At 44.0% G+C, this 27,732-nt stretch overlaps 1 protein-coding gene across 1 annotated transcript in view; it reads right to left on the reverse strand.

Annotated features, from left to right (window-relative positions):
- Nucleotides 1-27,732, reverse strand: part of LOC122562891 (leucine-rich repeat-containing protein 75B-like) — a 57,239-nt gene that overhangs the window by 20,618 nt on the left and 8,889 nt on the right. Inside the window, exon 2 of the mRNA XM_088000275.1 lies at nucleotides 3,419-3,547. Coding sequence (XP_087856401.1) covers nucleotides 3,419-3,454 — 36 coding nt within the window. The 5' untranslated portion in view covers nucleotides 3,455-3,547. The remainder of the gene's footprint in view (nucleotides 1-3,418; nucleotides 3,548-27,732) is intronic.

Below are 27,732 nucleotides of genomic sequence, written 5' to 3' on the forward strand. Positions count from 1 at the left end.
ATGGAACGTGCAAATATGTGGATGAAGGGAGAGTTTCAGTCAGTGGGTGAAGAATTGAAGGTTCTGGTCAGTCGTGTTAAATTTTGTTCAATATAATGTGCATGATGTGTCTCTCAAAATATTTTATTTTGGAATGAAATTGAAGCAACTATATTACACTGGGAGATCTGAGCTGATATCACGGTCTCCATGGTTACAGCACAGAAATCTGGAGCAGAGAAGGTAATTAATTGGCCGTTGCTGATTCCAAGAAATGAGGCGGCCACGGAGACAGTGTTAACAAACTGTCAGGACTGCTCTGTATAGGAACCTCAACGTGGTAATCTCATTCTGTGAATCAGTACAATGGATCCGGAGGGGCTATCTCAGACCAAACTCAAACTGTAATAACATCCATTTAATATGGTAAAACATCACAAACACGACATGGCTGGAAATCTAACTCAATCTGGAGCTACAGGAGACACTGGCGATAGAGAGATGAGAGTGTATGTTCCACTAGACCCTGTGTGAGGTTCCCCAATTAGTTAAGATTTCAGATAGGATACCTCAAATCATTAAATTCTCCAGTAAGGAGGAATGAACTGCCTCTTCTTCTTTACTCGCCTACCTTCCTTGGCTGGTCACAAGGTTAAATTAAAAAAACCCTTCCTTTTCCTGGCGATACCTTTCTCCCTGTCGTGGCTGTGGGTATGTTTGTCCAGCTGGGAGGTTGATTTGGATACGTTTCGTCCCCTGTCTAGGTGAGATCTTCAGTGCTTTGGAGCCTCCTGTGATGTACTGTGACTTCAGGGATTTATTTGGTTGTGTTCCTGCTGTTTCTGGTTGCTGGTTCCAGTTGTTCATTGTAGTGGCCGGTATACTGGGTCATCTGTCAATGTGCTTGTTGATAGAGTCTGCAGATGAGTGCTATGCTTCTCGGAATTCTCTGGCTGACCTCTGTTTAGCTTGTCCTATGATCGTAGTGTTATCCCAGTTGAATTTGTGGTTTTTGTCATCTGTATGTGTGGCTACTAGGGACAGTTGGTCATGGCGTTTAGTGGCTAATTGTTGTTTGTGGATGCAGACTTGTAGTTGTCTGCCTGTTTGCCCTATGTAGCGTTTCGTGCAGTCTTTGCATGGAACCCTGTAAGTTACATTAGTCTTGCACATGATGAGTGTAGGATGTTTTGTCCTGGTGAGTTGTCTGAGTATGGCTGTCAGTTTATGGACTGTCTTGAATTCCAGTGGTCGAAGAAATCTGGCTGTCAGTTCCGAGACATTCTTTATGTAAGGTAGCATGGCTAATGAGTTAGGTCGTGGCATGTCCTCACCGTGTTGTTTGTCTGTTAGGCAAGTGCGGATGAAGTTGCAGGGATATCCATTCTTGGTGAATACTCTGTAGAGGTGTTCTTCCTCTTCCCTTCGTAGGTTGGGAGTGCTGCTGTGTATTGTAGCCCTTTTGAACGGGGTCATAATGCAGTTTCATAAGACACAGGACAAGCTAAACAGAGAACAGCCAGAGAATTTCTAGAAGCATGGCACTCCATCTACAAACACGTAGACCTAGACCCAGTATACCGGCAATTACAAAGAACGACCAGAACCGGCAACTGGAAGCAGCAAGAATGCAACCAAATAAATCCCAGAAGGCGCAGTACAGCAGCGCTTCACAGGAGGATCCAAAGCCCTGAAGATGTCACCTAGACAGGGAACGAAACATATCCAAATAAACTTCCCAGATTGGCAAACATACCCACAGCCACGACAACCGGTGCCTGAGCTACAAATCTTTACACAAACTTTGAACATTTCTTCAGGACAGAAAATGATCAAAGGAGCAATTTAAGCAGGTTTTCTTGAGTTAATAAAAATGAAGTTTATTAATTACTGAACGCAAGAAAAATTAGTAATGCAACACTTACATTAGGAAGAAGTGATTCCCAACAGAACAAAAAGTTACAAAATAATGAATTAGTCTCTGAATTGTTCATGAAGAACAGATAATCAAACATTATGGCCATTTCATTGGAGGTTGCTTGTTGTGTTTTTGTTTGTAGCTGAATAGGTCGATTTCAAGATTTTTAGTTTTGCAGGTTGGTTGAGATTCTGTTGTTCTTATTCCTTTTGATTTGTGACTAAAATCGAGCATTTCAAATCATTTAGCCCAGTAGGTAGCTGACTTCTAGCACTCAGAGTGGGAGAATTCTTTTAGCTGCAAACCAGAGGTCACTAGGGGATAGTTCTTCAACTGTGACCTTCTGAGTATGCTCATGCTCAGACCTGGTGCAGAGGTACTACACATGATGCCACTTAATAGATAAGAGCACTTGATGTTGGAGATAGTATATGTGCATGGATAAAGGATTGGATAACTAATAGAACAGCTGGGATAGGGAGGGCAGTTTCAGAATTTCATCTTGGAACTAGTGGGGTTACACAGGGATCAGTGCGGGGGTCATCATTACTTACAACACATATCGATGAATTAGAAGAGGAAAATGCATGGGTGAATGTGAAGTTCACAAATATCAACAAAATAGGAGAGAAGGCAAGAGGTGAGGAAGAACTTTCTGCTCATTTCTGTCTTAAATGTGCAATCTCTTATCCTGGGATTATGCCGTGTGGTCCTGGAACTGTCCCACAAAGGGAAACAATATTTCTGCATCTACTCTGTCAAGTCCTCCAGAGGTCTTTTATGTTTCAATAGGAACACCTCTCATTTTTCTAATTTCCAATGAGTACAAGCTCAACGTATTCAATCTTTCTTCGAGACACACTCACCATATCTGGAATCAATCTAACGAACCTTCTCTGGATTGTCTCCAATGCTACGTCTTTGCTAAGAACCAGAAAACTGTTCATAGCAGGTGGTCTGACTCATGTCTTGTATAGTTACAGGCTACAGGGCATGGGGAAATCCACACACGGTATACACAGAAGGTGTAGGGGAATGTCTGCTTATTCCAAATTGTACTGCTCACTACTCTGTGGGATCTGACTGGGTTTGGCCGTGTGGAGGTCAAGGCCGGGGTGGGGAGAGGGATGTTGTTATTTGCAGGTGTTGGAGGTGGAATGCTCAGGGACCCGGGGGGGGAGGGCTATTGACTGGCGATACAGGTCCTGCTTGTCTGATTGATATCACAGGGATATCAAAGCTTGTATATGGGCTCTCTGCAGCCAACTTTATTTGTTGGGAACACAAATTTTGTATCCCTTAACAATGTGGGGGCAGCAACATTAGGTTGGACTTAGAGCCAAGGTTCACAGAATTGTTTACTTGTTCTTTTTTAAAATTCATTAATGGAATGAGGGCATCATTGGCTAGACCAGCATTCATTGCCCATCCCTAACTGCCCATAAAGCCGTTTAAGAGTCAACCACATTGCTGTGGGTCTGGAGCCACATTTAGGCCAGACTATCTAGGTCCATCACTCACCTTCTTTGGGCACTGGATGTCACGAGCCAAGCTCATTAGCAAGTCATGGGAGATGGGGTCCACCAGATTTGGGAAGGCTGTGTGTTTATAGAGAACATCATTCAGAGAGGAGCCTTCCAGGCCCAGATCCTGCAGGGGGTGAGAACAAAGCCAATTAGCAACTTGTAAGATTGGCTGATCCAGTCACACAATTGTTGCTAATCTCTACCTTGAATGGAACAACAGTTGATGCTTTTCACTATATTTTACTGTATTATTCACTGTGACATGCAAGTCATAATAGATCATTCCATTCCATTCAATACAACCCTCCAATTCTGACCTCACATACAACGGAAGTCACATCTGGAATGTACTTCTTATATCTCTACCCCTTGCTCAATCTTTAATTCTTCCTTAGAAACAACCTTTCTGATCAAACTTCTAGCAATCTGTCTGAAACTTGACTTTCCCACAAACTTTGCTTGAGGACATTTAGGTAGAGTGTCTTGGATTCTTACGCTGTTAAAGACACTGAATTAGATTAGATTAGATTACATTACAGTGTGGAAACAGGCCCTTCGGCCCAACAAGTCCACACCGACCCGTCGAAGCGAAATCCACCCATACCCCTACATTTACTCCTTACCTAACACTACGGGCAATTTAGTATGGCCAATTCACCTGACCCTGCACATCTTTGGACTGTGTGAGGAAACCGGAGCACCCGGAGGAAACCCACGCAGACACGGGGAGAACGTGCAAACTCCACACAGTCAGTCGCCTGAGGCGGGAATTGAACCCAGGTCTCTGGCGCTGTGAGGCAGCAGTGCTAACCACTGTGCCACCTTGCCGCCCACAATGTTCTCCTACATGCCAATGTTAATGGACTAGCTGCTCCATTTACTGAATATATAAGTTTGTTTTAGGGCAAAATAATAAATAAACATTATAACTCAGTGTGGCAAAGGATCGATACACACATGAAAACACATCTACATCCTTGACAATGTTCTCAACGACAGTCCCTCTAACAATGAACTAGGACATGCTTCAGGGATAATAGAGTAGCTGAAGTTCATTGTAGGCTTCTCTTCCACAATGCTAACCGCATTGGTAGTGTCCCTATCTCTGAGCCAGGAGACCCAGGTTTCCTGAAGAAGGGCTTATGCCCGAAACGTCGATTCTCCTATTCCCTGGATGCTGCCTGACCTGCTGCGCTTTTCCAGCAACACATTTCCAGCTCAAGCCCCATCTACTCCAGCAGAGTGCGACAACATCTCTGACCATGTTTATTTGGGAAATATTTACGCAAGGAGAGCTGATTAGGAAAGGGAGAACACTGTTGAGGCACAGTGGTACTGCCCCTACCTTTGAGCTAGGTGACATGGGTTCAAGTCCTATCTGCCCTCTAATCGGGTCGATTTAAAAATATTGAGGAAAAAGGAGAGAGCAGTCTGGAATTTATATTAATTGATGGAGTGTAATTAAATAGGAACCCTCAAATCCTGCTTGGGCAAATTAATGACTAGCAATGTAATGTCTTACCAGAGGATTCATTTTGATCTCCAAGGGAATGAAGAAAAATAAGCATTTTCTTTTTGACAAAAGTACTGCTTCCAGAAGCCCTTGAGGCAAAACAGCAGAATCATATTGCAGGCTTTCAAATTACAAGTAGATCCCAGTTTCTGTTCCAAAGATGAAACATACAAGCAATGGAAGAATGAAGCAGAAACATAGTTACTTCCCTTCATGCAGGGGAAAGAAAGGACAAGCTTGGCTTTGGCTACGGCAGGAGAAAGAAAACTTGGAAGTCAAGCATTTTCAGAACCGAATTTAAGTGTCTTGGATATCTCAGAAGTACAACAGATTATATTACAATTTATGGACAAGATTTACAAAAACAGACAGTTTGCTGGAAGCCTATGATCTTCGATAAATTTAAGAAGATGGGCAACCAGCACAGTGAAGAATATATCATGGATTTTGACAGATCATAAAAGATTTAAGTATGTTACTCTCGAAATTCCCGAGTATGTGCTTGTGTTCAAATCATTGGATTATGCACAAATTTCATGTATGGGTAAAATATGTCATGGTTTCAACTTTTAGAAAGGATTCTCTTTTAGAGCAAATGATTGATGCCATAAAGAAATATTTAGGATCATAGAATCCTCACAGTGTGGAATCAGGCCATTCACTCTCAGTCCACACCAACCCGTTGAAAAGCATCCCACCCAGAATCAGCACTATATCATATGCCTGCATTTCCTATGCCTAACCCACATAACCCGGACACTATGGGCAATCTGGCATGTTCAATCCATGTAATGTGCACATCTTTGAACTGTGGCAGGAGCTCAGAGCACCCAGAGAAACACACAGACACAGGGAGAACGTGCAACCTCCACACAGGCAGTCGCCCAAGGTCCCTGGTACTGTGAGGCTGCAGTTCAAACCACTAAAAGTCACCGTGTCATCTGAACAATTGTTTGTCGGAACAATCATTTCCAGCTCTCGTTATGTCACAAACTGGAAATTCTATAGTGACACAGAGACTGGAGTACTCCACAACTAATGACTTTCCAAATCGCTGGGGGTGAGTAAAAGGCGTGTTCACAGAGATTGGACATTGAAAGACATTGTGAGGTGGGTCACTAGAGAACATAGAACACTCCAGCACAATACAGGCCCTTCAGCCTCGATGTTGTCGTACTCTAAGATCAAACTATCCCACATACCTTTCATTGTACTATCATCCATGTGCCTTTCCAAGAATCGCTTAAATGTCCCTAATGTATCTGACTCTACTCCCACTGCTGGCAGTGCATTATATGCACCTACCATTCTCTGTGTAAAGAGTCGACCTCTGACATCTCCCCTAAACCTTCCTCCAATCACCTTAAAATTATGCCCTCTCGTGATACACATTTCTGCCAGGGGAAAAAAGTCTCTGGCTATCCACTATATCTATTCCTCTTATCATCTCGTACACTTCTATCAAGTCATCTCTCTTCCTTCTTCACTCTAATGAGAAAAGCCCTAACTCCTTCAATTTTACTTCATAAGGCATGCCTCCAGTCCGGGCAGCATCCTGGTAAATCTCCTCTGCACCCTGTCTAAAGCTTCCACAACCTTCCTATAATGAGGCAACCAGAACTGAACACAATATTCCAAGTGTGTTCTAACCAGGGCTCTATAGAACTGCAGCATAACCTTGAGGCTCTTAAACTCAATCCCCCTACTTATGAAAGCCAGCATACCATATGCCTTCTTAATAATCCTATCAACCTGGGTGGCAACTTTCAGAGATCTATGGACATGGACCCCAAGATCCGTCTATTCCTCCATGCTGCCGAGAATCCTGCCTTTAACCCTGTAAGCTGCATTCAAATTCGACCTTCCAAAATGAATTACTTCATACTTTTCCAGATTGAACTCCATCTGCCACTAAGTAGCCCAGCTCTGCATCCTGTCAATGTCCCATTGTAACCTACAATAGCCCTCCACACTATCCACAATTCCACCAACCTTCATGTTATTGAACCTTACTAAACCACCTTTCCACTTCCTCATTCAAGTCATTTATAAAAATCACAAAGGGCAGAGGTCCCAGAACAGATCCCTGTGACACATCACTGGTCATCAAGCTCCAGGCTGAATACTTTCCATCTACTACCACTCTCTGTCTTCTATGGACCAGCCAATTCTGTATCCAGACAGACAAATTTCCCTGTATCTCATACCTCCTTACCTTCTGAATGAGCCTACCGTGGAGAACATTATCAAACGCCTTGCTAAAGTCCACATACACCACATCCACTGCTCTCCCTTTATCAATGTGTCTTGTCAAATCCACTAAGGTTTGTGAAGCATGACCTGTTCCTAACAAAGCATTGCTGACTATCTCTAATCAAAATATGGTTTTTCAAGTAATCACAAATCCGGTCTCTCATAATCCTCTCCAATACTTTGCTCACCTCTGACATAAGACTGACTGGTCTGTAATTTACACAGTTATCCCTATTCCTTTTCTTGAACAATGGAATAACATTGTTGGAATACTGTGTGCAATTCTGGTCTCCTTCCTAACAGAAAGATGTTGTAAAACTTGGAAGAGTTCAGAAAAATTTTACAAGTATGTTGCCATGGAGGATTTGAGCTATAGGGAGAGGCTAAACAGGCTGGGGTTGTTTTCCCTGGAGTGTCGGAGGCTGAGGGGTGACCTTATAAAGTTTTATCAAATCATGAGGGGCATGGATAGTGTAAATAGGCAAAGTCTTTTCCCTGGGTTGGGGAGTCCTGAACTAGAGGGCATAGGTTTGGGTGAGAGGGGAAAGATATAAAAGAGACCTAAGGGGCAACTTTTTCACGCAGAGGGTGGTACATGTAAGGAATGAGCTGCCAGAGGAAGTGGTGGAGGCTGGTACAATTGCAACATTTAAAAAGGCATCTGGATGAGTATATGAATAGGAAGGGTTTAGAGGGATATGGGCCAGGTGGGACTAGATTGGGTTGGGATATCTGGTTGGCATGGACGAGTTGGACCGAATGGTCTGTTTCCATGCTGCACATCTCTATGACTCTATTTGCCACCCTCTAATCATCTGGCAATACTCCAGTGGACAGCGAGGACGCAAAGATCATCGCCAAAGGTGCAGCAATCTCTTCCCTCATTTCCTACAGTAACCGTGGGTATATGCTGTCAGGCCCAGGGGATTTATCTACACCTATCTTTTTCAAACATATTTTAACAGATTTATTGATTAAGATAACATACTAGATGAGAAGTTTGATTAGTTTGGATCATGTTGGCATAAGAAGGGAAGATGTATTGGGTATGCTAGAGGTTATTAAGGTGGACAAATCCCTAGGACTGGATGGGATCTATCCCAGGTTGCTGAGGGAGCGAGAGAGGAAATAGCTCGGGCCCTATCAGATATCTTTGTGGCATCCTTAAACACCGGTGAGATGCCGGAGGACTGGAGGGTTGCTCATGTTGTCCCCCTGTACAAGAAGGGTAGTAGGGATATTCCGGGTAACTACAGACCAGTGAGCCTGTTGTTGGTGGTGGGGAAGTTGCTGGCGAGGGTACTGAGGGATAGGATTTATATTTGGAAAGGAATGAGCTTATCGGTGATGGGAAACATGGTTTTGTGCGGAGGAGATCGTGCCTTACCAACTTGATAGAGTTCTTCGAGGAAGTGACCAAGTTGATAGATGAAGGAAGGGCTGTTGATGTCATATAAATGGACTTTAGTAAGGTTCCCCATTGTAAACTAATGGAGAAAGTGAAGTCACGTGGTGTTCAGGGTGTTCCAGCTAGGTGGATAAAGAACTGGTTGAGCAACAGGAGACAGACAGTAGTAGTTGAAGGGAGTTTCTTGAAATGGAGAAAGGTGACCAGTGGTGTTCCACAGGGGTCAGTGCTGGGGCCACTGTTGTTTGTAATATACATAAATGATCTAGAAGAGAGCACTGTTGGTATGATCAGCAAGTTTGCAGATGACACAAAGATTGGTGGAGTAGCAGAAAGCATAAAGGGCTGTCAGAGAATACAGGAGAATAGAGATAGACTGGAGTGTTGGGTGGAAAAGTGGCAGATGGTTTTCAATCCAGACAAATGTGAGGTGAAGCATTTAGGCAAGACTAATTCTAGAGCGAATTATACAATGAATGGAAGAGCCTTGGGAAAAGTTGATGGGCAGAGAGATCTGTGAGCGCAGGTCCATTGTACCCTGAAGGTTGCTGCACAGGTGGATAGAGTGGTCAAGAAGGCATATAGTATGCTTGCCTTCATCGAACGGGGTATTGAGTATAAGAACTGACGAGTCATGTTAAAATTGTACAAGACATTTGTTCGGCTGCATTTAGAATACTGTGTACTGTTCTGGTCGCCACATTACCAAAAGGATGTGGAGAGAGTGCAGAGAAGGTTTATGAGGATGTTGCCTGGTATGGAAGGTGCTAGCTATGAAGAGAGGTTGAGTAGGTTAGGTTTGTTTTCATTCGAAAAAAGGAGATTGAGGGGGGACCTGATTGAGGTTTACAAATTCATGAAGGGTATAGACAGGGTGGATAGAGACAAGCTTTTTCCCAGGGTGAAGGATTCAATAATGAGAGATCACGCTTTCAAGGTGATAGGTGGAAAGTTTAAGGGGGATACACGCGGTAAGTACTTTACACAGAGGGTGGTGGGCATTTGGAACGCGTTGCCAGCAGAGGTGGTAGAGGCAGGCACGGTAGATTAATTTAAGATGCATCTGGACAAATTCATGAGTCGGTGGGGAGCAGAAGGATACAGATGCTTTGACCGACAGGTTTAGACAGTACATTTGGATTGGCTCAGGCTTGGAGGGCCGAAGGGCCTGTTCATGGGCTGTAAATTTCCTTTGTTCTTTGTATAATGGGAGGTGCTAGCGAATTTTCCTTCGCACTGCACAGGGAATGATTTGGTGGTATTTTTGGAATGAGTCAAGGTATTGTTCTACAAGGAATGTCTTAAATGCAGAAATCAAATATTCAGAGTTGGACAGAGGGCCTGTTTATGTGCTGTATACCTCTATAACTCAAAGTACATATGGTTCTGATTAGTATGGTGGGAATGAATGGCATGGAAACATTGTATTAGTTGCTGATAATCTAAGTTGAGCCATGGGATCACTCATTCTTCTAAACTCCAATAAGTAAATTCCCAACCTGTTTAATCTTTGCTCATAAGATAATTCCTTTGTATCAGGGACCATTCTAGTGAACCTTCTCTGAACTGCCTCCAATGAAATTAGATTCATTTCTTAAATAAGAGGACAAAACTGCTCACAGTACTCAGATGTGGTCTCACCAGGACCTTATACAGTTGCAATAAGAACTCCCTACTCTTATACTCCAAACCCCTTGAAATAACAGCCAACATTCCAATAGCTCAAAGCGGATCCTCCAGTGTTTCAACTGCATTCCAGTGGAAATTCCTTTGAGCATCTTTATGATTCATGTGGACAATTATCAAACAGAGTAGGACTCTTCTGCACACTTAAGATTGTATTCTCTCTCTCTAGTTTCTTTCCTAAACATAAGATCTTGTTGGTTGAAGCAGAATATTTTCCACAGGTAAAAATTCACGGTAATTTTTGAGCTCTGAATATTTCATTAAAAGAGACTGTCTCCCTCATTTAAGGTATCTCTTTGTTCTTTTACAATTGAAACAACAAGGGGCCAACAGCTGAAGAAAGGTTTAATTAGAAATTAAGCTTCTGATTTTCTGTTACAGCCAGTAAAGTGGCTACAATATCCAAGAAGTCTCAAATTATTGAGGTAGCAAGAGATAATCACCAGACATGAAATGTCACAGATTTAGAACCATTCACATTTCTATTTCACTGGGCCTGTGGAGCTGAAGAAGGGCTTATGCCCGAAACATCGATTCTCCTGTTCCTTGGATGCTGCCTGACCTGCTGCGCCTTTCCAGCAACACATTTTCAGAGCTGTCAACACAGCCCATCCTTCTATCCACTGACTTTCCCTATACTTGCCACTGCCTCGGAAAGCAACCAACATAATCAGATTCCCCCTACCCTGGTTATTCTATCTTCCACCCTCTACCTTTGGGCAGAAGATATAAAAATTTGAATACACATATAAACAGATTCACGAACAGCTTGTTCATCTATACTGATCGTCCATGCTGACCAGATAGCCTAAATAAATCTAGTCCCATTTGCCAGCATTTGGCCCATATCCCTCTACATCCTTCCTGTTCATACACCAATCCAGATGCCTGGTCTGGATTTATTTACATGTCAGATTGTAAGCTTGAAAGTCTCCTGGTGTTCATGCCTACGATTGATATCTGGCCCTGCTCAAATCCAAAACGTAGGGATTGCCCAGAAATTCATGCAAACTGTCGGTCTGACTGAGAATTGCAGATACTTGGGTCATGAAAAGATCACCCTGCTGCAGTCTGCCAGCTCTTCTGATGGCATGATTTGGAGATGCTGGTGTTGGACTGGGGTGTACAAAGTTAAAAATCACACAACACCAGGTTATAGTCCAACAGGTCTAATTGGAAGCACTAGCTGGTGTTGTGTGATTTTTAACTTCTGATGGCAGTCACACTGAATCCCATTATTCATCATTCTAAGAGAAAGCCCTAATCTGTGAGGCTTTTTGAACAGGACTGGTGAGAAAAACCATGGACACCATCAGTAGAGACTGGAGAGAGACAGAGACAGAGACAGAGAGAGAGAGAGAGAGAGAGAGAGAGAGAGAGAGAGAAACAGAAGGAGAGGTGGAGACAAACAGAGAGAGAAACATACACACACAGTGACAGCAACAGGCAGAGAGAGAGAGAGACACACACAAAGACAGACAAACTCAGGAACAGGGGGAGAGACAAATGGAAGAAGAGAGAGATACACAGAGACAGAGAGAGAGAGGATGGGACAGAGAGAGAGAGAGAGAGAGAGAGACACAAGACGAAGGTTGAAAGAAGAAAAAGGTAAAAGATAATGAGGATGGGGAAAGAGAGAGGTAGAAGTGTTAGGGAGAGGGTTAGAAAGAAGCAGGAAAGCTAGGGTGGTACTTGAAAGAGAGAGATAGAAGGGTCTGGAAAGAGCGAGGAGATGAGGATGAGGAGAAAATGACTGGAAACAGAATCAATGGAGAGGGTGCAATAGAGATTTCTGAACAGAACTGGTTCAAAAATCTGTCAAGATTTGAAAATGTTGGGACAATGTTTTGGAGTGAGAGACAGAGTGAGGAAGAGAGGTACCAAGGGGGAGAAAGAGAAAGTGAGGGAGAGACAGCAAGTGGGAGTCAGAGAGAGAGAAAAGTGAGGGAAAGAGAGACAAAAGAAAAACAGACAGAGAGAGAGAAAGAGAGAGTGAGGGAGGGAGAGAGGTGGGAGGGAAGAGACAGAGAGTGAAGGGGTCTTGGCTGGAGTTAGAAGGTGTTCACTTTGCAGAGTCTTTAAGTGTTGTTTATTTTACATTAACGGAGAGGAAAAACAGGCTTCTAGAGGTCTGGAGCCAACTGTTCTCTACCTTCTCTCAGTTCCGTGTCAAATTGCGAATTAAATCACTTCTGAAAGCTTTTTCTGGACAGCTTCTTTTGCTTTCAATCCAAAGATGATAACTAAGCATGTTTTTCAAACCCAGCTTCTTAAAACAATGTGTGATGACCATGGAGTCCCACATTTGCTTTGAGTCCTTAGAAGAGAACCAAAGGTTAGAGATGAGATGGTCAGGGAGAAGCTTGCTTTGAGAAATTGACCATAAATCTTAATAGATAGCATAAGCCAAGCTTATGTCTAATACTTTCTAACTCTCAGAAATGATAGAATCATCAAATGATTCCAGCCACAAGAAGCCATTCAATTTATCATGTCTGTATTAGCCCTAACTGCAGGACAACTCAACTATTTTTCTTTATAGTCCTGAATATATCATTTTTTTTCACATAATGATCTAATTCTCTTTCAAAAGCTGCAACTAAATCTACCATGAAGACATACTTGGGCAGCTCGCAACCACTCACTGCATAGGTGGAGTTGTGGACAGTGAGGAGGGCTGTTGTCGGCTGCAGAGGGACTTAGATATGATGCAGAGCTGGGCTGAGGAGTGGCAGATGGAGTTCAACCCTGCCAAGTGTGAGGTTGTCCATTTTGGAAGAACAAATAAGAATGCGGAATACAGGGTTAATGGTAGGGTTCTTAGTCAGGTGGAGGAACAGAGGGATCTTGGGGTCTATGTACATAGATCTTTGAAAGTTGCCACTCAGGTGGATAGGGCACAACACTCCAGCTGGGGCTGAACCCGTATTTTGTACAAGTTCAACATAGAAGTCCTTGGAGACAACATCCGCCGCTCTGCCTTTACCAATCTTCACCGTCACTGCTTCAAAAAAACTCAATCAAGAAAGTGAGACATGATTTCCCACGTACATAATCTCCTTGCTGTTGTACTCTAAGCCCCAGTGCTTTGGGGAGCCAGCTGTGAATCTCATCACGACAGATGGTGGAATTTGAATTACAGTACGGGTTGTTCTGCTGTAGCACTTGTTTCGTTAATGCATATTCGGTGTAATGTGATTGATGAATTGGGACACTGTTTCTAAAGTACAAACTTTTCAAATATATGTTGGCAGTAGCGCAATTACATTACCAACACTTTAAACACTGTTTCTAAAGCGCCATTCTTCTATGATGTGGGATTGCACAAGAATGCAACCATTGCGTTATACAAGAATTACACGTATTTTAAAATTAGTTAGTTTAGAAGTCCAATGATGGCCATGAAAGCATTGTCGATTGTTGTAAAAAAAATCTTGTTCACTAATGTCATTTAGGGAAGGAAATCTGACATCCTTATCCGGTCTGGTCTACAAGTGAATCTAGACCCACAGCAATGCGGTTGATTCTAAATTGCCCTCTGAAATGGTTCCAGCAAGTCACTCAATTGTAGTAGAAGCGCTAAAACATCTCATCAAAGAAGTGAAATCACACTGACAACTTGTCATCAACTAGACTGAAACAATGTCACACTCAGACCTGTCAACACTGCAAAGTCCTCCTTAATTGAGTTCAATCTGGTTGAATGCGAGGTGATGCATTTTGGAAGATCCAATTCTAGAGCGACCTATATGGTAAATGGAAAAGCCCTGAGGAAATTTGATGTACATACAGATCTGGGTGTTCAGGTCCACTGTATCCTGAAGGTGGCAATGCAGGTCGATAAAGTGGTCAAGAAACCATATGGCATGCTTTCCTTCATCGGACAGGCTATTTAGTACAAGAGTTAGAACATAGAGAACATAGAACATAGAACAATACAGCACAGAACAGGCCCTTCGTCCCACGATGTTGTGCCGAACTTCTAACCTAGATGAAGTACCCATCCATGTACCTATCCAAATGCCGCTTAAAGGTCGCCAATGATTCCGACTCTACCACTCCCACGGGCAGCGCATTCCATGCCCCCACCACTCTCTGGGTAAAGAACCCACCCGTGACATCCCCCTATACCTTCCACCCTTCACCTTCAATTTATGTCCCCTTGTAACACTCTGTTGTACCCGGGGAAAAAGTTTCTGACTGTCTACTCTATCTATTCCTCTGATCATCTTATAAACCTCTATCAAGTCACCCCTCATCCTTCGCCGTTCCAACGAGAAAAGGCCGAGAACTTTCAACCTATCCTCGTACGACTTCCTCTCCATTCCAGGCAACATCCTGGTAAATCTTCTCTGCACCCTCTCCAAAGCTTCCACATCTTTCCTAAAGTGAGGCGACCAGAACTGCACACAGTACTCCAACTGTGGCCTAACCAAAGTCCTGTACAGCTGCAACATCACTTCACGACTCTTGAATTCAATCCCTCTGCTAATGAACGATAATACTCCATAGGCCTTCTTACAAACTCTATCCACCTGAGTGGCAACCTTCAAAGATCTATGTACATAGACCCCAAGATCTCTCTGTTCCTCCACCTGACTAAGAACCCTACCATTAACCCTGTATTCCGCATTCTTATTTGTTCTTCCAAAATGGACAACCTCACACTTGGCAGGGTTGAACTCCATCTGCCACTCCTCAGCCCAGCGCTGCATCATATCTAAGTCCCTCTGCAGCCGACAACAGCCCTCCTCACTGTCCACAACTCCACCTATCTTCGTATCATCTGCAAATTTACTGACCCACCCTTCGACTCCCTCATCTAAGTCATTAATAAAAATTACAAACAGCAGAGGACCCAGAACTGATCCCTGCAGAACTCCACTTGTAACTGGGCTCCAGGCTGAATATTTACCATCTACCACCACTCTCTGCCTTCGACCGGTTAGCCAGTTTTCTATCCAATTGGCCAAATTTCCCTCTATCCCATGCCTCCTGACTTTCCGCATAAGCCTACCATGGGGAACCTTATCAAATGCCTTACTAAAATCCATGTACACTACATCCACTGCTCTACCTTCATCCACATGCTTGGTCACCTCCTCGAAGAATTCAATAAGACTTTAAGGCAAGACCTACCCTTCACAAATCCGTGCTGGCTGTCCCTAATCAAGCAGTGTCTTTCCAGATACTCATAAATCCTATCCCTCAGTACCCTTTCCATTACTTTGCCTACCACAGAAGTAAGACTAACAGGCATGTAATTCCCGGGGTTATCCCTATTCCCTTTTTTGAACAGGGGCACAACATTCGCTACTCTCCAGTCCCCTGGTACCACCCCCGTTGCCAGTGAAGACGAGAAGATCATTGCCAACGGTACTGCAATTTCCTCTCTTGCTTCCCACATAATCCTAGGATATATCCCGTCAGGCCCGGGGGACTTGTCTATCCTCAAGTTGTTCAAAATGTCCAACACATCTTCCTTCCTAACAGGTATCTCTTCTAGCTTACCAGTCCATTTCACACTCTCCTCTTCTACAATATGGTCCCTCTCGTTCGTAAATACTGAAGAGAAGTACTTGTTCAAGACCTCTTCTATCTCTTCCGACTCAATACACAGTCTCCCACTACTGTCCTTGATCGGACCTACCCTCGTTCTCGTCATTCTCAGGTTTCTCACATACGCATAAAATGCCTTGGGGTTATCCTTGATCCTATCCGTCAACGATTTTTCATGCCCTCTCTTAGCTCTCCTAATCCCTTTCTTCAGGTCCCTTCTGGCTATCCTGTATCCCTCCACTGCTCTGTCTGAATCCTGTTTCCTCAACCTTATGTAAGCCTCCTTCTTCCTCTTTACCAGACATTCAACCTCTCTCGTCAACCAAGGCTCCCTCACACGACCATTTCTTTCCTGCCTGATAGGTACATACATATCATGGACACGTCGTATCTGCTCTTTGAAAAAGTTCCACATTTCCACCACATCCTTCCCTGACAGCCTATGCTCCCAACGTATGCTCCTCAAATCCTGCCTTACAGCATCGTAATTTCCCTTCCCCCAATTATAAAATCTACCTTGTTGTGCGCACCTATCTCTCTCCATAACCAAGGTGAAAGTCACAGAATTGTGGTCACCATCACCAAAATGTTCACCCAGTAACAAGCCCACCACTTGTCCCGGTTCATTACCGAGTACCAAATCCAATATGGCCTCCCCTCTGGTTGGACAATCTACATACTGCGTTAGAAAAGCTTCCTGGACACACTGCACAAACACCGCCCCATCCAACCTACTTGATCTAAAGAGCTTCCAATCAATATTTGGGAAGTTGAAGTCGCCCATGACTACGACCCTGTGGCTTCTGCACCTTTCCAAAATCTGTTTCCCAATCTGTTTCTCCACATCTCTGCTGCTATTGGGGGGCCTATAGTAAACACCCAACAAGGTGACTGCACCTTTCCTATTTCTGACTTCAGCCCATACTACCTCCAGAGGCAGATCCCCCTCAAACTTCCTTTCTGCAGCCGTTATACCATTTCTAATTAGCAATGCCACCCCCCCTCCTTTTTTCCCACCCTCCCTAATCTTACTGAAACACCTGTAACCAGGAACCTCCAACAGCCATTCCTGTCCCTCATCTATCCACGTTTCCGTGATGGCCACAACATCGTAGTCCCAGGTACCGATCCACGCCTTAAGTTCACCCACCTTATTTCTGATACTCCTTGCGTTGAAGTATACGCACTTGAGCCCATCTCTGTGTCCGCAAGTAGTCCCTGTCAGTGCTACCTTCTCCACAGCCTCCCTACAGTCTTGGGCATCCTGACACACAGCTAGCTTACTTGCTGGACTACAAGTCCGGATCCCATCCCCCTGCCAAATTAGTTTAAACCCCCCCGAAGAGTGCTAGCAAACCTACCCCCCAGGATATTGGTGCCCTTCTGGTTCAGGTGCAACCCGTCCTGTTTGTACAGGTCCCACCTTCCCCAGAATGCAGTCCAATTGTCCAAATATCTGAAGCCCTCCCTCCTACACCAGCCTTGCAGCCATGTGTTCAATTGCACTCTCTCCCTATTCTTTGCCTCACTGTCACGTGGCACCGGCAACAACCCAGAGATGACGACTCTGTCTGTCCTAGCTTTTAGCTTCCAGCCTAACTCCTTGAGCTCTTGAATGACCTCCCCACCCCTCTTCCTACCTATATCGTTGGTGCCAATGTGTACCACGACTTCTGGCTGCACACCCTCCCCCTTAAGGATTCTGAAGACACGGTCTGAGACGTCTCGGACCCTAGCACCCGGGAGGCAACAAACCATCCGTGAGTCTCGCCCATGTCCACAGAACCGCCTGTCCGTCCCTCTAACTAGAGAGTCCCCTATAACTAGCGCTCTCCTCCTCTTACGTTACAGGGGACGTATGTTACAGTTGTATAGGACTTTGTATAGGACTTTGGGAAGCTTATTGTATAGGACTTTGGTTCGGTCGCGTTTGGAATACTGCATACAGTTCTGATTGCCATGTTACTTAAAGAATGTGGATGCTTTGGAGAGGGTGCAGAGGAGGCTCACCAGGGTGTTGCCTGGTATGGAGAGCGCTAGATATGAAGAGAGGTTGTGTAGATTAGGATTATTTTATTAGAAAGATGGAGTTTGCGGGGGGACCTGATTGAGGCCTACAAAATCATGAGGGGTAGAGACAGGATGGATAGCAAGAAACATTTTGCTAGAGTGGGGTCTCAATTACTAGGGATCACGGGTTCAAGGTGAGAGGGAAATGTTTAAGGGAGATATGCTTGGAAAGTTCTTTATGGAGGGCTGGTGGGTATCTGGAGCGTGTTGCCAGTGGAGGTGGCAGAGGTGGGCATAATTGCTTCATTTAAGATGCATCTAGATAGATGCATGAATGGGCAGGGAGCAGAGGGATACCGATCCTTAGAAAATAGGCAACAGGTTTAGACAGAGGATCTGGATCGGTGCAGGCTTGGAGGGCTGAAAGGCCTGTTCTGTGCTGTAATTTTCTTTGTTTCTTGTTCTAATAAAGTCTGGGGGCTAGTGCCAGTATTGGGAGAGTTGTCTCACAGTCTAATCAAGCAAAAGACTGACATTGACTGTAAAGAATAATTCTGTGAATATGACTATGTCCCAGCTACCACCATCACCATCTCTGGATATATTCTGTCCCATTGTCAGGAAAGATCCAGCTGAAGTGCAGACGCAGTGATATACAGTCAGGTGTGACTTGCCCTGGGAGTCCTCAACATTGACTTTGAACCCTACGAAGTCTTATGGCTTCAGGTTAAACATGGACAAGGAAACCTCCTGCTGATTACCACATACTGTTCTCCCTTGGCTGATGAATCTGTGCTCCTCCATCTTAGACAATATTTAGAGGAAACACTGAAGGTAGCAAGGGTGGGAGATTTCAATGTTTGATCATTTTTTTTGAGTGGATCTCCATTGGCATAATTTTAGTTCACTCGCTTGGCAGTGGAAACATGGTGGATACAATATTTGGAAAAAGTAAAACCATTCCTATTACTGTTTTAGAATGTTTATCACACCCTATGTTTGAGGTTAATAATTACAGAGCTGCTTTTTTCATATACTTGTGGTCATGGCATTCTAATTTTATCCTATAATCCAGAAAATTCCAAACCCTAAAATTTCCCAAACTTTTCAGACAGGCGAGGTTGCAATGATTTAGCAGTGAACATTTGACAGCATGTCGTATCAGCAAGTATTAGGTCAGATGGCCAATAGCTTGGTCAAAGGTGTTAAGTTTTAAGAGAAAGAAAGAGAGAACGAGAAAGAAATGGAGAGAGAGAGAAAGAGAGAGTGAGAGAGAAAAAGAGGGGAGGAGAGATTAAAAAAGTGAATTCCAATCCTTGGGCATAGGCAGCTGAAAACAACTATAAGTTTGATTAAAATTGGGAAGACTGAAATTGGAGCAACAAAGTGATCTCCTGGATTCGGAATGGCTGAGGGTGGTTACTGGGACAGAGCCATCGAGTCATTCAGCACTAAAATAGACTGTGCGGTCCAACTTGTCCATACCAACCAGGATTCCCAAACTTGTCCCACTTACCTGTGTTTGCCCCATATCCCTCAACCTTTATGCACCTATCCAAATGTCTTTTAAATGTTGTAACCGTACCTACATCTACCACTTCTTCTGGCAATTCATTCCATAAATGAACGACCCTTTGTGTGAAGAAGTTACCCCTCAGGTTCCTTTTAAACCTTTCAACTCTCACCTTAAACTATTCTCTCCAGTTTTAGAAATCCCCTACCTGGGGAAAAGACCTTAGCTACTCACCCTGTCTATGCCCCTCATGATTGTGACTTTGATATGTGCTGTTCCACCAATTGCAGCAGTGGTGAAAGCCTGACTACAGAGATTCAAAGATGAGATTCCAGGAAATATTTCTTTCCTGTCCTGTGTTCTCTTCATATCCACATGCTCCCAGTAACATTGCACTGCCCTCTGAGGAAGGTGGATTGAGGTGGAGAATTGCTGCAGATGGACTGAGTGGATTACCTACATTCAGAAGTCAATCTGTCTGAGAGATGTGAGGTGACTGCACAGTTCTATTAGTAGGCACTGACGTTACAGTGACAGGCACACTGTAACGACAAGAGACACAGCTCACTGCTTGAAGAAGTGAGATAATTTGGAACTAGTCCCCCTGTTAATGGGAATATCAATAACCCTGCTAAAATGGCAGTACATTCTTGCCTATTCACAGACAACCGTGACCACCTCCATCCCACACCTCCATTCTGTGATTGTCCTTTTGGGGATGGTCGTGTTGTGTGTGGGTTGTAGAAAGCTGGAAGGTCTCCAGGAACCTGTTTCAGACAGTGTGGTAACTCAACCTTATCCATTCTGACTGGCAGCTAAATTAAAGCTACGTAAACCCAAAGGTTATTTCAGAGGTGACATCGTCTTGCATAACTTAATTTGATTGAGTTCTTTTTAAGAAGTTATCAAAAAGAGAGTTGAAGGCAGAGGAGTAGCTATTGTCTACATGGACTTTAGCAAGAATTTCGACTGGTTAGCAAGGTTCAACCACATGGGATGCAGAGAGACCTAGCCAATTGGAAACAAAACTGGCTGAATGGTAGGAGCCCAAGGATGGTGGTGGACTGGAGACCCATGACCAGTGCTGTTCACTATGGTTCCTCATTTATATTAACAATTTGAATGAGAATAAAGGAGATACAGAATCATAGACTCCTGACAGTGTGGAAGCAGGCCATTCAGTTCAACAGGCCCACACTGATGCTCCGAACAGCATCCCACACAGACTGAGCCCCCCTTTCATCTAACCCTACATTTCCCATGGCTAACCTACCGAGCCTACACATCCCTGGACAATATGGGAAATTTTGCATAGCCAATCAACCTAACCTACACATCTTTGGACATATGGTTAGTAAGTCTGCGGATGATATAAGTACACCAAGATCTTGATCAATCGGGCCAATGGACTGAGAAGTGGCATATGGAGTTTAATTAAGATAAATGTGAGGTGTTGCATTTTGGTAAGGCAAATCAGGGCAGGACTTTCATCATTAATGGTAGGACCCTGGGGACTGTTGCTGAACAAAGAGACCTTGGGGTGCAGGTTCATAGTTCCTTGAAAGTGGAGTCATAGACAGATAAGGTTATAAAAACGGCATTTGACACGCTTGTTTTTTTACTGGTCAGCGCATTAAATATAGGAGTTGGAACATCAGGTTGCAGCTGTGCAACACATTGGTGAGGCCATTTCTAGAATACTGTGTTCAATTCTGGTCTCCCTGCTGTCGGACAGAGGTTATTAAACTGTAAAGGGCTCAGGAAAAATTTACAAGGATGTTGCTGGGATTGAAGAGTTTGAGCTTTAGGGAGAGGCTGAATAGGCTGGGGCTTTTTCCCTGGAGCGTTGAAAGCTGAGGATTGACCTGATAGAAATTTATAAGATCATGAGGTGCATGGAGAGGGTGAACAGCCAAGGTCTTTATCCCAGGTGGGAAGTTCAACACTGAGGGTATAGAATATAGAACATTACAGCCAGTACAGGCCCTTCAGCCCTCGATGTTATGCCGCCCTGTGAAACCAATCTGAAGCCCACCTAACCGACACTATTCCATTCTCGTCCATATACCTATCCAATGGTCATTTAAATTCCCTTAAAGTAGGCGAGTCTACTATTGTTGCAGGCAGTGCGCTCCACGCCCCTACTACTCTGAGTAAAGAAACTATAACTGACATCTATCCTATATTTATCACCCCTCAATTTAAAGCTACGTCCCCTTGTGCAAGCCATCGCCATCCAAGGAAAAAGACTCTCACTGTCCACCATATGTAACCCTCTGATTATCTTGTATGTCTCAATTATGTCACCTCTCAACTTTCTTCTCTCTAACGAAAATAGCCTCAAGCCCCTCAGCCTTTCCTCGTAAGACCTTCCCTCCATACCAGGCAACATTCTAGGAAATCTCCCTTGAACCCTTTCCAAAGCTTCCACACCTTCCTATAATGCGGTGACCAGAACTGCACGCAATACTCCAATTGTGGCTGCACCAGAGTTTTGTACAGCTGCAGCATGATCTCATGGTTTCAAAACTCAATCCCTCTACCAATAAAAGCTAACACACCATATGCCTTCTTAACAATCCTATTAACCTGGGTGGCAACTTTCAAGGATCTACATATCTGGACACTGAGATCTCTCTGCTCGTCTACACTACCAGGAGTCTTACCATTAGGCCAGTACTCTGCATTCCTGTTACTCCTTCCAAAGTGAATAAAGAATATTAGCATTAGTATTACCTCACTTTTCCACATTAAACTCCATTTGCCACCTCTCAGCCCAGCTCTGCAGCTTATTCATATCCCTCTGTAAACTCCAACATCCTTCATCACTATCCACAACTCCAGCGACCTTAGTGTCATCCGCAAATTTATTAAGCTATCCTTCTAAGCCCTCATCCAGGTCATTTATAAAAATGACAAACAGCAGTGGACCCAAAACAGATCCTTGCAGCACACCACTAGCAACTGAATTTCAGGACGAATATTTCCCATCAACCACCACCCTCTGGCTTCTTTCAGCTAGCCAATTTCTGATCCAAACCGCTAAATCACCCTCAATCCCACATTTCCATCCTTTGTGCAATAGCCTTATCAAATGCCTTACTGAAATCCATATACACCACATCAACTGCTTCACCCTCATCCACCTGCTTGGTCACCTTCTCAAAAAGCTCAATAAGGTTTGTGAGGCACAACCGACCCTTCACAAAATCATGTTGACTATCTCTAACCAACTTATTCCTTTCTAGATGATTATAAACCCTTACTCTTATAATCCTTTACAACACTTTACCCACAACCGTAGGTTTAAGGTGAGAGGAAAAAGACTTAAAAGGGACCTGAGGGGTAGCTTTTTCATACAGAGAGTGGTACACATATGGAATGAGCTGCCATAGGAAGTGATGGAGGCAGCTACAATCCCAGCATTTAAAAGGCATCTGGATGGGCACATGAATAGAAAAGGTTTACAGGGGTATGGGCTAAATGCTGGCAAATGGGACTAGATTAATTTAGAGTATCTGGTCGGCATGGAAGACTCTGTTTCCATGTTGCAAAACTCTATGACTCTGTAAAATAAAAAAAAATTAAATCCGATAAACTATACTGGAAGATCAAACCCAAAGGCTCAGCCATCTCCTCTCTGGCTTCCTAGAGAATCCTTGGATAAATCCCACCCAGCCCAGGGGACTTATCTATTTTCACACTTCACAGAATTGCTAACACCTCCTCCTTGTGAACCTCAATCTCATCTAGTCTAGTAGTGTGTATCTCTGTATTCTCCTCGACAACATTATCTTTTTCTCGTGTGAAAAAGTGTGAATACTGATGAAAAATATTCATTTAGCGCTTCCCTTCTCCTCTGACTCCACACACAACTTCTCACTACTATCCTTGATTTGCCCTAATTTTACTTTAGATTAGATTAGATTAGATTAGATTAGATTAGATTAGATTAGATTAGATTCTTCTTGACAAGAGATTCAACTTCCTTAGTAAACCACGACTCCTGTGCTCAACAACTTCCTCCCTGCCTGACAGGGACATACTTATCAAGGACCTGCAGTAGCTGTTCCTTGAGTAATCTCCACATTTCAATTGTGCCCATCCCCTGAAGTTTCCTTCCCCATCCTATGCATCCGAAATCTTGTCTAATCATATCGTAATTGTCTTTCCCCCCAGCTATAACTCTTCCCCTGTGGTATATACCTATCCCTTTTCCATCACTACAGTAAATATAACCAAATCATGGACACTATCACCAAAGTGTAGTGAGGTCAGAAACAAGGTCCTACCTCCAAATCTAACACCTGGCCAGGTTCATTCCCCAGTACCAAATGTAATGTGGCCTCGCCCCTTGTTTGCCTGTCCACATACTGTGTCAGGAAACCCTCCTGCACACATTGGACAAAAACTGACCCATGTAAAGCACTTGAACTATAGTATTCCCAGTCAATATTTGGAAAGTTAAAGTCCCCCACACAACTATCCTGTCACTCTCACTCCTATCCAGAATCATCTTTGTTATCCTATTCTCTACACCTCTGGAACTACTCAGAGGCCAATAGAAAACTGCCAAGAGGGTGACCTCTCCTTTCCTGTTTCTAACCTCAGTAGATGAGTCCTCAAAATGTCCTTTCTGCCACCGTAATACTGTTCTTGATTAACAATGCTACACCTCTCCCTCTTTTACCATATTCCCTGTTCTCACTGAAACATTTAAATTCCAGAACTGGCAACAATCATTCCTTCCCTGTTCTACTCAAGTCTCCGAAATGGCCACAACATTGAAATCCAGGTACCAACCCATGCTGCAGGTTCAGCCGCCTTATTCCGGATGCTCCTGGCATTGAAGTAGACACACTTCAAACCAATTTCTTGTTTGCTGGTGCCCTCTTGCGACCTTGAAACCTTGTTTCTGACCTCACTACACTCCACCTCCTGCATAATCGAACTACAATTTAGGTTCCAATCTCCTTTGCTGAATTAGTTTAAACCCTCCTGTAGAGCATAAGCAAGTTTCCCCCCCGCAGGATATTGGTACTCTTCTGGTTCAGGTATAGGCCATTCTCTTTGTAGAGGTCCCACCGACCTCAGAAAGAGCCCCAATTATCCAGGAGTCCAAAATCATTGAGAGCATTTAAATGGTCATTGGATAGATATATGAATGAAAATGCAATAGTGTAGGGTAGATGGGCTTCATAGAACATAGAAGAATACAGAGCAGTACAGGCCCTTTGGCCCTCGATGTTGCGCCGATCCAAGCCCACCTAAACTACACTAGCCCACTATCCTCCATATGCCTATCCAATGCCCGCTTAAATGCCCATAAAGAGGGAGAGTCCACCACTGCTACTGGCAGGGCATTCCATGAACTCACGACTCGCTGAGTAAAGAATCTACCCCTAACATCTGTCCTATACCTACCACCCCTTAATTTAAAGCTATGCCCCCTCGTAATAGCTGACTCCATACGTGGAAAAAGGTTCTCACGGTCAACCCTATCTAAACCCCTAATCATCTTGTACACATCTATCAAGTCACCCCTAAACCTTCTTTTCTCCAATGAAAACAACCCCAAGTGCCTCAGCCTTTCCTCATATGATCTTCCTACCATACCAGGCAACATCCTGGTAAACCTCCTCTGCACCCGTTCCAGTGCCTCCACATCCTTCCTATAGTATGGCAACCAAAACTGCACACAATACTCCAGGTACGGCCGCACCAGAGTCTTATACAATTGCAACATGATCTCAGGACTCCGGAACTCAATTCCTCTACCAATAAAAGCCAGTACGCCATATGCCTTCTTCACCGCACTATTTACCTGGGTGGCAACTTTCAAAGATTGGTTTCATAGGTCGGCGTGACATTGAGGGCCGAAGGACCTGTACTGTGCTGTAATGTTCTATGCTGGAATTATTTCAAACCAGTCTCATTGCAGATTTCTGAAATATAGATTCAGTCCCTTTACTCCAACAGCACCCTCATAGTCAACCAAACTTTAGTGAAGGATAACCGCAATTTCCACAGTGAAGGCACAATTATAATTGGTTTCTGACTGTTATTCTGAGTTAACATCTCTTCCTAAGAGCCTTAAATGAACTACTAACTCAACTCACTTACTAATAAAATACGACTTCCGTAAACTGATGTCTTCAACAGCCTTTTTGCGTGTTTCTCCTCCTGACTCAACAGCCTCTTTTTCTGGATTTTTGATCTTTGCAACTCAGAACACATAACACCCATTCCTGACTCTTCAACATCTAATATCAGCACCTCTGCCACTAAGGACCTCATAGAGATGTACAGCATGGAAACAGACCCTTCGGTCCAACCCGTCCTTGCCGACCAGATATCCCAATCCAATCTAGTCCCACCTGCCAGTACCCAGCCCATATCCCTCCAAACCCTTCCTATTCATAGACCCATCCAAATGTCTTTAAAATGTTGCAATTGTACCAGCCTCCACCACTTCCTCTGCAGGAGGGTTTAAACTAATTCAGCAAAGGAGATTGAGGAAGGATGGATGTGAGGAAGGATGTGGCAGGTTACAGCAGGATATAGAGAAGCTGCTGAGCTGGGCAGAAAGGTGGCAAATGGAATTCAATGTAGCTAAGTGTGAGGTGATTCACTTTGGGAAGAATAACAAAAAGATGGGGTACTGGGCTAATGGTCAGATACTTGGTAGTGTGGATGAGCAGAGGGATCTTGGTGTCCATGTACACAAATCTTTGAAAGTTGCCACCCAGGTAAATAGTGCGGTGAGGAAGGCATATGGCGTACTGGCTTTTATTGGTAGAGGAATTGAGTTCCGGAGTCCTGAGGTCATGATGCAGTTGTATAAGACTCTGGTGCGGCCGCATCTGGAATATTGTGTGCAGTTTTGGTCGCCATACTATAGGAAGGATGTGGAGGCACTGGAACGGGTGCAGAGGAGGTTTACCAGGATGTTGCCTGGTATGGAAGGAAGATCGTATGAGGAAAGACTGAGGCACTTGGGGCTGTTTTCATTAGAGAAAAGAAGGTTTAGGGGTGACTTGATTGAGGTGTACAAGATGATTAGGGGGTTAGATAGGGTTGACAGTATGAACCTTTTCCCGCGTATTGAGTCGGGTATTACAAGGGGGCATAGCTTTAAATTAAGGGGTGGTAGATATAGGACTGAAGTTAGGGGTAGGTTCTTCACTCAGCGAGTCTTAAGTTCATGGAGTGCCCTGCCAGTAGCAGTGGTGGACTCTCCCTCTTTATGGGCATTTAAGCGGGCATTGGATAGGTATATGGAGGATAGTGGGTTAGTATAGGTTAGGTGGGCTTGGATCGGCGCAACATCGAGGGCCAAAGGGCCTGTACTGCGCTGTATTCTTCTATGTTCTATGTTCTATGAACCTAAATTGTAGTTCGATTATACAGGAGGTTGAGTGTAGTGAGGTCAGAAACAAGGTTTCAAGGTCGCAAGAGAGCACCAGCTCATTCCATACACATACTACCCTCTGCGTGAAAAAGTTGCCCCTTCCGTCTCTTTTATATCTTTTCCCACGAACTTTAAACCTATGCCCTCCAGTTCTGGACTCCCTGACCCCAGGGAAAAGACTTTGTCTATTTATCCTATCCATGCCCCTCATAATTTTGTAAACCTCTATAAGGTCACCCCTCAGCCTCCTACACTCCAGGGAAAACAGCCCCAGCCTGTTTAGCCTCTCCCTATAGCTCAGATCCTCCAACCCTGGCAACATCCTTGTAAATCTTTTCTGAACCCTTTCAATTCTCACAACATCTGAACTAACTTGCTCTGAGCTGGCCTCTGTCAGAATTAATCTGTGTCTGTGCCTTTCTGGGTTGTAAACCTCAATTATCTCCCCAGGCAACTTGCAAGCTATTTAGCTAAAGGTCACACAATTACTTAGAAATGTTGTTTTAAACACACTATTCATAGAAATGAGTTAATAATCCTTTTGAAAGGGAAACAAATCTGGAAAATCTTTCTGGAAAAGACAAATTTAACGTTAATAATTGACCCAAAAGTTACAAGAGGTTTTGGGTTCTGATGTGGGCTCAGAAAATATGATTGCCAAAGCATCAGAGTTCACCCTGGTCTCATAACGGTCTGTAAATAAGGATAAAGACCAGGAATTGCCTCAGCTAAGTGATTTTAGATGCCCTGAGGCCAAATTGAGGTCTCGTTCTAGGTCTTGTATTTCAGCCTGGAGCAGCAGTCTCCCATTGTAGTGGCGTTGTCCCAGACGGGCAGTCTTGGCTTGGCATTGTGGTCTCCAGGTTTGGCGGTCTTGTCCTGGTGTGAAGGTCTTAGAATCATAGAGTACTACAGCATGGAACCAAGCCCCTTGGCCCAAACTGGTCCAGGGCGAC

The sequence above is a fragment of the Chiloscyllium plagiosum genome, unplaced genomic scaffold (genome assembly GCF_037043375.1).
Source record: "Chiloscyllium plagiosum isolate Xiang-an unplaced genomic scaffold, Cpla_swu_hap1 HiC_scaffold_24, whole genome shotgun sequence".
Lineage (NCBI taxonomy): Eukaryota > Metazoa > Chordata > Chondrichthyes > Orectolobiformes > Hemiscylliidae > Chiloscyllium > Chiloscyllium plagiosum.